Below are 11,432 nucleotides of genomic sequence, written 5' to 3'. Positions count from 1 at the left end.
ATATATTAGGGACTTATAGGTAGGTTGACCTAGCCAATTATAATTAGCCTAATTTGCATGCTCATTTTAATCAGAGCACATGCCCTGGGACTGGTTAGCAGTGATAATATCTATCCAGAACACTCAGCACCCACTTGTCAGAACTCGTGCAACACCAGTTTTACAGGAAATGATGAAGTCTTCCATCAACCTGTGATATTTTGCCAATTGGATCCACTGTGGCAGCATAATTAGGAACGCTGAGTAGGACTCCCTGGATCTTGGTGGGGTTTCTTCTGAAACTTGCCTTGGAAACCTTTTCCTTGGAATTTCTGACTTTCATCATATTCCTCTGCCTATGGGAAGGCTGACAAAAGGACCTCGCTGAAGAAAGGAATGATTGTTTATTCTGCTGTTATTTTCTAAAGAAAAAAGAGTGCTTCAGCTTCTTGAACATCATATACAGCTTATCCTCCAGGTCTTCACCAAATTCGTAAATTAAAATCCTACCACAATGGTCACAGGTGCTCCCAAAGCCCAGCAGATGGAGAAAATCTGCAATTACGTTGTTAGAATAGAAAGCCTGGCAGTCACCTCTGCGTCCCGTGTATCCTTTCGGGACAGGAAAGATAATAGGAAATGCTAAGGTAAGGCTTTATTATTATAGCCCTTAGCAGGAGAGTGGGTGGAGTCAGTGAGCGGTCCTGTTTTGTTTCCTGTCTGTGAATGGATGCTACCTCATTATGTTTATGACTGGGTCAAGGCCGAGGGACGGAGAGGTGATGTAAAATCCACGGTATTCTTTTAACAAGTGTAATTCGGCTTCTGTTTGCTATAAAACATTTAACAATAGTTTAGACAACTTCAAAATGCTCCTCATGTTTTTGGTTTTTGTATTTGTTGTTTTAATTCTATGTTTCAAAGGGGGGAAATATTGGACTTTTCGAATTTCGAGCTCGAGTCCATCCTGGTTTCACCCCTGCTGGACTCCCCGATGATGCCTGCAGCCTCAACACACAGGACCCCCTAAGCAGCCTGTCTTCACGGGGACCAATTCCCCCTGAAAACCATTGGGCACCCAACGCCTTGCTGCACCCCTGCACCTGACCACCCCAATGCGGCCCAGAGTGAGCTGCTGGTGTGGTTCTGATGAGTGCCCAGTACTTAGTTTAACTCTCTGAGATTGGCCTTGTAACTCATTGTTAACAGTGTATTTGCTGAACATTGTTTTCCTCCATAAGTTAACACTGAAGAACTCTGAAATTACACTGTGAGGATTTTTTCAAATAAAAAGTATTTATGCTTGAAAACTTACTTACTTTGTAACAAAGTTCTTGGGTTTAAAGTGTATATAAGCAAAAGTATTATTTTTCTAAATTGGTCTCTGATTTATTTTTTGAGTGTGTCTCATTTTTTGCCTCTGCGAGAACAACAAAAGCTTAGCACTGCGGTCTGATAAGCCTAACTGCTCGAATACACTACCACAAAATAGAGCATTAGTCCTATCTACTTTTGCCTCTGCAAACCAACTGTGGATCCACAGGACTCTCTGCACAGTGTACCTCACCTTAGTGCATTATGTAGTGAGCCAGATTCTTACACTCTAACCCTCTCTTTTGATTTTGAAATACCCATGTGACTCGCATGGACATGGTCAACCAGTCTTTTCCTCATGCTGTGTTGCGGAATCAACTTACTGCCCCTCAGTAAAAAAATAATTCACCATAACTGTTGGACTTTTTTTGCTTATGCAGGGTCATACCCAATCTTTTTGCCTCCTGCCTCCTATTTGTTTTCTGACCTGTTGCTGTTGGCTTTTGAACTCTGAGCACTTTACCACTGCTAACCAGCGCTAAAGTGCATATGTTCTCTGTGTAAATTGTATGTAATTGGTTTATCCATGATTGGCATATTTGATTTACTAGTAAGTCCCTAGTAAAGTGCACTAGAGATGCCAGGGCCTGTAAATCAAATGCTACTAGTGGGCCTGCAGCACTGGTTGTGCCACCCACATGAGTAGCTCTGTAATCATGTCTCAGACCTGCCACTGCAGTGTCTGTGTGTGCAGTTTTAACTGTAAATTCGACTTGGCAAGTGTTACCACTTGCCAGGCCTACACCTTCCCTTTTCCTACATGTCAGACACCCCTAGGGTAGGCCCTAGGTAGCCCCAAGGGCAGAGTGCAGTGTATGGTTAAGGTAGGACATATAGTAATGTATTTTATATGTCCTGACAGTGAAATATTGCTAAATTCGTTTTTCACTGTTGCAAGGCCTGGCCCTCTCATAGGTTAACATGGGGGCTACCTTTAAATCTGATTAAAGTGTAGATTCCCTTTGGGAGCAGATGGACATGTGGAGTTTGGGGTTTCTGAGGTCACAATTTAAAAATACATCTTTTAGTAAAGTTGATGATTTTGAGATTGTGTGTTTGAAAATGCCACTTTTAGAAAGTGAGCATTTTCTTGCTTGTACCATTTTTTTGTGACTCTGCCTGTTTGTGGATTACCTGGCTGGGTCAGTTTGACAGTTGGGTTGGTTGCACCTCACACTAGACAGTGACACAAAGGGAGCTGGGGTGTAGCTTGCATATCCTGATGAGCCATCTGTGCTAGGAGGGAGGGGAGGAGTGGTCACTCACACCTGAAAGGGCTGTGCCTGCCCTCACACAATGCAGTCTCCAACCCCCTGGTGAGTGTCTGGGGCCTGGCCTGGGCAAGGCAGGATTTCACATTCAAAAGAGACTTTACTTTGAAGTAGGCTACTTCAAAGGAGAAATTGGGTATAAGAAGGGCACCCAGAACCACAGACGTTAGAAACCCTTCTGGAAACAAGAGGAACCTCTGCCTGGAGAAGAGCTGAAGAGCTGAGGAAGAAGAGCTGCCCTGCCTGTGACTGTGCTTTGTGGAGCTATCCTGCAGTTGCTGCTTCTGCCAGAGTAAGAAGGCAAAGACTGGACTTTGTGTGCCTTCCATCTTCAGAAGAACTCTCCAAGGGCTTGATTTAGAGCTTGCCTCCTGTTGTTTGAAGTCTCAGGGAAAGCAAAGACTTCTCTCTGCCAGCACCTGGAGTCTCTGGAGAGACTCCTACACTGCCCTGTGGTGCCCATCCAGTTCCTGGGACCGTGAAAGGAGAAGCTGGCAGCCTAAAGACAAGGAAATCCACCCACAGAGCGCCGTGTGGGGAAAAGATCTACGCAACTTTGATCTGCGGCTGAAGAAATGACGCACCGCCGGCTCTGCAGCTGAAAATCGCTGCTGGCCGGAAACGCAAACAAAGAATTGACGCACGAGCAGGAGAAACGACGCGCAGCATCGCTGACGGAGGCTGGGAGATCACAACCCATGCTGCGGGGTTTTCATGAGATCGGATGGCGTTCTGCCATGGAGCGCGTTACATACTGCAATTATGAGCCCTGAAGAAGTCCGTTTGGACGAAACGCGTTGGCTATGATGGATTAGATATTGTCATTGTGGATAAATAAAGAACAAAAAGCTTTCATAAGAACTCTCTTGAATTATGTGATTTTTTAAGAAATGTGATAATTTTGTGGATATCAATGGACACTTCGATGTGCTGGGTCTCCTTTTCAATATATATCTATATACATATATATATATATACATATACAAATATATATATACATATACAAATATATATATATATATATATTATGTAAAAGTACACATTGCACTGGTATTTCCTTGCAATGAAGGGGCGAATTATTGTGTGCATACCTTGAAGTGCACAATGTGCAATAATGGGATGCTGTCACTCACAACCAAGTAAGACGCTAATGGCTGAAGTGGGCTGATACTGTGCCCCTTGCTGCAGTGGACACAGGCAAGATGTGAATTACCTACTGCAAACCAGGGATGAAGGTGGCTGACTGAAAACCCCTGCAATTATGTGTTTTTATTTAAAAACAAAAGATCATGGCTAGACCTAAAAATAAATGATCTAAATGTTAAAGATGAAATAATACCGTTCCAATATGGCGGCCACTCTGGCAACGCGACGGTTCACACCAGGTGCATTTCATTGGGAAAGTCGCGTCTTGCCCAAAGGGGGCGGTGCTCTAAAATGGCGGCGTTGGTAGAATGCCGGTGCATCCTGAGGGCGCGCGGCCCCGTGTTGACATTTTGTCGATACAAATACAAGAAGAAATGGGTAAGGCGCCGTCGTTGCACCAATGTGACTTAAATGGGTCCTGTGGTTTCGTCAATGCACCGGTTGTGGCTGCTAACTAGTAAGGAGCAAAGAATGCATGCACGACTTATAGATCTAGAAACAAGACAGTAAAGTTTTAAGAGGCGTGGAGAGGGAGAAACCTGTGGTCGAAAAGATAGAAAAAGACTGTGAGTAAGCTGAAGCAAATGGAAAATAAGGTCCTGAATGTGTTTGTCGTGTTTTTGAACCGGCATATTTTGTTGTCAAGTGCTAACTTCAGGAAGGGCTACTTTTATCGGAGGCTTGCTATAAACAGAAGATTAAGCAGTAAATTATACGATGTTCCGTAAACCACCCGCATGAGAGCATGACATGAGCTCCGTCTTGAACGCGACCCACCTACCACACATACTACGAGTTTAAGCAGTTTCTGGTAAGGGTGATTATGGCGTGACTATGTATTGTACAGAAAATTACTCCCGCCATGCATTATAAGAGATATTACAAGTGACCTCCGAATTCCATGACCTTATAAAGGCACCCCGCCTTCGACCTCGTTCGTCTATATGATTATGAAACTCCCCAGTGACTTGCAATGTCAGTGCTGCCGAGTTTTCAGCGGGCTTATGCCTGACATTTTTTAGGGGCGAGCGCAAAGTGCTCTGTCACCTCTTGTTATCTCTTTTGGCTTCTAGCCACGCTCATGTCATGTCAGTCACTTAAATTGGTTTGTGGGCTTGCCATTTAAAATCCACTTGATTTCATTAGTGAAAGGCGGCATACGTCATGCCTTTTCCGGTATTTACTCCCTCTCAAACGCACCGACTATCTACTGAAAACATACAAGGCTCGATGTTTTCCGTCTGGTTTCTGGATTACTTTTTCTCTTAATTTCACAGTGCGATCTCGCTCTGCACTAGCCCAGCGCTTTGCATGACATCGATCCTGTTACATAGGTGTAGGAAAGTACCATCTTGCCTGGCATGTTACCCCCATTTTTCACTGTATATATGTTGTTTTAGTTGTATGTGTCACTGGGACCCTGTTCACCAGGGCCCCAGTGCTCATAAGTGTGCCTGAATGTGTTACCTGTGTAGTGACTAACTGTCTCACTGAGGCTCTGCTAATCAGAACCTCAGTGGTTATGCTCTCTCATTTCTTTCAAATTGTCACTAACAGGCTAGTGACCAATTTTACCAATTTACATTGGCTTACTGGAACACCCTTATAATTCCCTAGTATATGGTACTGAGGTACCCAGGGTATTGGGGTTCCAGGAGATCCATATGGGCTGCAGCATTTCTTTTGCCACCCATAGAGAGCTCTGACAATTCTTACACAGGCCTGCCACTGCAGCCTGAGTGAAATAACGTCCACGTTATTTCACAGCCATTTTACACTGCACTTAAGTAACTTATAAGTCACCTATATGTCTAACCTTTACCTGGTAAAGGTTAGGTGCAAAGTTACTTAGTGTGAGGGCACCCTGGCACTAGCCAAGGTGCCCCCACAGTGTTCAGGGCCAATTCCCTGAACTTTGTGAGTGCGGGGACACCATTACACGCGTGCACTACATATAGGTCACTACCTATATGTAGCTTCACAATGGTAACTCCGAATATGGCCATGTAACATGTCTAAGATCATGGAATTGCCCCTCTATGCCATCCTGGCATTATTGGCACAATTCCATGATCCCAGTGGTCTGTAGCACAGACCCTGGTACTGCCAAACTGCCTTTTCTGGGGTTTCACTGCAGCTGCTGCTGCTGCCAACCCCTCAGACAGGTTTCTGCCCCCCTGAGGTCAAGCCAGGCTTGTCCCAGGATGGCAGAACAAAGGACTTCCTCTGAGAGAGGGTGTTACACCCTCTCCCTTTGGAAAATGGTGTGAAGGCAGGGGAGGAGTAGCCTCCCCCAGCCTCTGGAAATGCTTTCTTGGGCACAGATGTGCCCAATTCTGCATAAGCCAGTCTACACCGGTTCAGGGACCCCTTAGCCCTGCTCTGGCGCGAAACTGGACAAAGGAAAGGGGAGTGACCACTCCCCTGATCTGCACCTCCCCTGGGAGATGTCCAGAGCTCCTCCAGTGTGCTCCAGACCTCTGCCATCTTGGAAACAGAGGTGCTGCTGGCACACTGGACTGCTCTGAGTGGCCAGTGCCACCAGGTGACGTCAGAGACTCCTTCTGATAGGCTCCTTCAGGTGTTGCTAGCCTATCCTCTCTCCTAGGTAGCCAAACCCTCTTTTCTGGCTATTTAGGGTCTCTGTCTCTGGGGAAACTTTAGATAACGAATGCAAGAGCTCATCAGAGTTCCTCTGCATCTCTCTCTTCACCTTCTGCCAAGGAATCGACTGCTGACCGCGCTGGAAGCCTGCAACACTGCAACAAAGTAGCAAAGACGACTACTGCAACTCTGTAACGCTGATCCTGCCGCCTTCTCGACTGTTTTCCTGGTGGTGCATGCTGTGGGGGTAGTCTGCCTCCTCTCTGCACTAGAAGCTCCGAAGAAATCTCCCGTGGGTCGACGGAATCTTCCCCCTGCAACCGCAGGCACCAAAAAGCTGCATTACCGGTCCCTTGGGTCTCCTCTCAGCACGACGAGCGAGGTCCCTCGAATCCAGCAACTCTGTCCAAGTGACTCCCACAGTCCAGTGACTCTTCAGTTCAAGTTTGGTGGAGGTAAGTCCTTGCCTCACCTCGCTAGACTGCATTGCTGGGAACCGCGACTTTTGCAGCTACTCCGGCCCCTGTGCACTTCAGGCGGAAATCCTTTGTGCACAGCCAAGCCTGGGTCCACGGCACTCTAACCTGCATTGCACGACTTTCTAAGTTGGTCTCCGGCGACGTTGGACTCCTTTGTGTAACTTTGGGTGAGCACCGTTTCACGCATCCTCGTAGTGCCTGTTTCTGGCACTTCTCCGGGTGCTACATGCTGCTGATAGGGCTCCCTGTCTTGCTCGACGTCCCCTCTACCTCCTGTTCCAATTTGCGACCTCCTGGTCCCTCCTGGGCCACAGCAGCATCCAAAAACGCTAACTGCACGATTTGCAGCTAGCAAGGCTTGTTGGCGTTCTTTCGGCGGGAAAACACTTCTGCACGACTCTCCACGGCGAGAGGGATCCGTCCACCAAAGGGGAAGTCTCTAGCCCTTTTCGTTCCTGCAGAAACCTCAGCTTCTTCTGTCCAGTAGAAGCTTCTTTGCACCCACAGCTGGCATTTCCTGGGCATATGCCCATCTCCGACTTGCTTGTGACTTTGGGACTTGGTCCCCTTGTTCCACAGGTACCCTAGGTTGGAAATCCACCGTTGTTGCATTGTTGGTTTGTGTCTTTCCTGCATTATTACTCTATCACGACTTCTTTGTCTTTGGGGGAACTTTAGTGCACTTTGCACTCACTTTTCAGGGTCTTGGGGAGGGCTAATTTTCTAACTCTCACTATTTTCTAATAGTCCCAGCGACCCTCTACAAGGTCACATAGGTTTGGGGTCCATTTGTGGTTCGCATTCCACTTTTGGAGTATATGGTTTGTGTTGCCCCTATCCCTATGTGACCCCATTGCATCCTATTGTAACTATACATTGTTTGCACTGTTTTCTAAGACTATACTGCATATTTTTGGTATTGTGTACATATATCTTGTGCATATTTCCTATCCTCTCACTGAGGGTACACTCTAAGATACTTTGGCATATTGTCATAAAAATAAAGTACCTTTATTTTTAGTATAACTGTGTATTGTGTTTTCTTATGATATTGTGCAAGTGACACTTGTGGTACTGTTATAGCTTCACGCGTCTCCTAGTTCAGCCTAAGCTGCTCTGCTAAGCTACCATTATCTATCAGCCTAAGCTGCTAGACACCCTATACACTAATAAGGGATACCTGGGCCTGGTGCAAGGTGCAAGTACCCCTTGGTACTCACTACAAGCCAGTCCAGCCTCCTACAATAGGTAATTGCACTTTTGCCGGTTACATGGATAATTGCACTTTTGCCAATATGTTTCACTGCGAGTGAACTTTTATTTCCCTTTGTGTGTCTGCTTTGCGCTGATGGCGGCCGTTGGCTCGCTTATGTGAAACTTTTACTTTTCAGTTTATATGGCTAGAAAAGTCCGGTTAGTTATGTGAAACTGTTTTACTTTTAATTTTCAATTTATGTGGCAAGAAAAGTCCGGTTAGTTTACAATGCTAATATGTCTAACTCGAGCAAACGCGAGGCCCATTGCATTGCAAATGCTTGTTATGTTTGTAGTGTGCTCATGTGTGACATTTCCCAGTCTCAGGTGTGAGACTTTGGGTGGCACTGTATTGTAAATTTAGTCAATGACGAAAGCAGTGTAATTTCATTCCACTTCCCTCGTGACGTAATCACTTACCCATAGCGGAGGGTTTGGATAAACAGCTGCTCAAATTATAGTGGTATAAATTGACTTCCGTGCGGACTCTTTGGGATTACCCTGTGGGTAACATTTCCCTCATTGGCTCCTGCCACCATCACCGCCTGTTTCGGTGTCACTGACGACTGTAGTTTTGAAAAAATTGGAAGTAACTTGTGATGCACAGCTTTGAGCAATAGCCAATTAATTTCGTTTTGCTCTGTTATGCAGTGAAAAAATCAGAATGTATTATCAATTAATAATGTTTAGTTGGCAAGCAGTCATTTATTGTTTGTGACATTTGCTAGTTCTCACTTTACAGTCCATAACTGATTCCATTGCCAGACCAGCTCACAACTGATTCCATTGCCAGACCAGCTCACAAGTGGGTGAAGATGGGAAACATAACACAGACACTTGGCAATTATGATAACTGAAGTGAGTCTAGAGTTCCTAGGTTGGCATTCAGTAGCAACCACATGTACAGTACACAACCCAGCGTGAGCAGCAGTATGCATGAGGCAAACAATCCAGTGACTGAACGAGGAGGCAGAAATTCTGCTTGCAAGGGGGCATAGAGAGGTTAAATGAGCAGGTTTTCAAACTTTCAGCTGAGATTACTTTATATGCGCGTTTTTTTCCGGACCTTGCGGTAATGCACAAAAAAGTTTCATATAGGTTAGTTTAACCCTAGAAGCATGGCACTTGCTGGGGCTGCAATATTCTTATAATGTAGGGAAGACAGTGCTTTATCCTGTGCATTTTCCAGCCCTCATAAATGTGTCAACTAACCCATCTGACCTCTTCAGTCATACAAAACGGTTACACAACTGTCTAAGCCCATTCATAGCTGCATTACATTATTAACATTTGTTATGGTGGACATTCTGCTACTGGTAAGGCCTTATAGAGCTTTGTCTGTTGGTCAACTTTCCAGCTCGTTGCAAGGTTAACGTTTAAGATTGGGTATGATATATCTTATGGTGATGTGCTACTAATACTCTTATTATTATGAGGTGTACGACTTTGGTGTTTAAGATATAACACTGGAGATATTTATCAGTTACATAGGCATCAAATAAAACCATTGCTGAGCTGTTGGAATTTAAGTGTGGAGTGTCGTACAGTACTACCTATCTTCTTAGCCTAATTAGGTCTTGTTGGAAGAATGTTACTGTTGAATGTTGGTTAATGGTGTAAGTGTAGTTAAAACTCAGCTAAGTGGTACACCTGTGCTGTGTTGGATGTATGTTCAGTGCTTCCTAAACTTTTTAAAACTGCAAACGTTCGCAACCCACCTATCTTTAAAGGACATGAATCAGGCAATTTTTAGGTTGTGGCCTACCAGACAGGGCAGCTGTCTGGTTTGCTAGACATCTTGGGGACTTTCAGAAAGTTGTCCTAGTAATGAGTTCTGCATGTTTATTAAAATTGGCTTGTAACACACATTTTCTGGATTTCTATTTGTTGGCTTTATGTGCTTTAGGCTCTCAAAGTTCAGTTTATCCCTCCTGTTGCCTAAACCATGTTTACTGTATTCTTCCACGAACTCCCTTTCTGTAAACAGGCCTTTAAATCTTACCTTGTCACATTAGCTGTGCATTCAAAGACCGAGGTCAAATTCAGGTCCTGTCTTCAGAGGGCGGTGCTTGTTTACTTTTCTTGCTTTGACTTTAAAGTGAGAATATTTGTGTGACAATCCTGCTGGACACTGGGGGTAGGAAATAGTTTTTTCCTAGCACACAACAACATTTAAATGAACTGTGTAGGTATTTCATAATATATTAGAATTAGGAACACAAATGCAGCACGTTTTTTGTTCTTTCTGAAGTGTGTTGGAAACAAATATTTCAAAATGATAAAAACAAATACCTCCATGAGATTATGCAGTTTCCACACGTTTGTGTACTGTATAATTTTATTAGTAAAACTGTATGTCTGTGCAAGTGTAATGGTCATTTAAATTGAAAATGTGTTGCCCGTAATGGCAGTGTGCTACCATACCATGCATACTCCGCTCTATGACCCTGCACTCTAGTCTGCACCACACCACTTTAAACCACTTCACTCTATGGCTCTCTACTACTCTATTCTGTGTCAGTGCATTCTTTGCCACTCTACTCCACTCAAGTCTAGGCCACACCAGTCTACTCTGCACAACTCCTTCCATGCTATCTTGCAATACTGCACTATACGCCACTACACTCTACACAAATGCACTTTACTCTGTAACACTCAACTCTATACCCCTGCACTCTGTTACTCTAATGTACTCTGCACCACTGCACCCTATGCCACTGCACGCTACACCACTTTACGCCATTACACTCTGTGCCACTACGCAACTGCACTCTGCCTTGCACCCTCCACTCTACACCACTTCACTCTATTCTGAAACAATCTACTCTACGCCACTCTGCTGTATGCCACTGCACTCTATGCTACTCTACTCTTAACCAATGCAGTGTCACAGCACTGTATGCCAATGAACTCTAATCTGCATCACTGTACTCTGTCACTGCTCTCTATGCAACTCTACTCCACTACACTCTGACACTTCATTTTTCACCACTGCACTCCCTGCCACTGAACTCCACGCCACTGCATTCTACGGCACTACACTGTACTCTGCACCACTCTGTGCTGCTTTACCCTGCACCACTCTACTCCACTGCACTCTGTCACTCAACTCCACTGTGCGCCACTCCATGCCATGCCACTCCGTGCTTTTTCACTCTACTCTCCTGTGCTCCTCTCTACTCTCCTGTGCTCCTCTCTACTCTCCTGTGCACCACTCTACTCTCCTGTGCACCACTCTACTCTCCTGTGCACCACTCTACTCTCCTGTGCACCACTCTACTCTCCTGTGCACCACTCTCCTCTCCTGTGCACCACTCTCCTCTCC

General features: G+C 45.1%; 1 protein-coding gene across 3 annotated transcripts in view; it reads left to right on the top strand.

Annotated features, from left to right (window-relative positions):
• Window positions 1-4,023: 4,023 nt before the first annotated feature.
• The window catches only part of NSUN4 (NOP2/Sun RNA methyltransferase 4), a 49,801-nt gene continuing 42,392 nt past the window's right edge, over window positions 4,024-11,432 (top strand). The window contains exon 1 of one of the 3 annotated variants that reach the window (XM_069232752.1): window positions 4,024-4,148. In XM_069232752.1, the coding sequence (XP_069088853.1) occupies window positions 4,062-4,148 (87 nt within the window). In that variant the 5' untranslated portion in view covers window positions 4,024-4,061. Of the gene's footprint in view, window positions 4,337-11,432 lie in introns of all 3 variants that reach the window. The other 2 variants (XM_069232754.1, XM_069232753.1) reach the window with 2 other exon arrangements.

The sequence above is a fragment of the Pleurodeles waltl genome, chromosome 4_2 (assembly GCF_031143425.1).
Source record: "Pleurodeles waltl isolate 20211129_DDA chromosome 4_2, aPleWal1.hap1.20221129, whole genome shotgun sequence".
Taxonomy (NCBI): Eukaryota; Metazoa; Chordata; class Amphibia; order Caudata; family Salamandridae; genus Pleurodeles; species Pleurodeles waltl.
The sequence above is the reverse complement of the archived record's forward strand: the minus strand, read 5'-3'. Positions and strand labels throughout refer to the sequence as shown.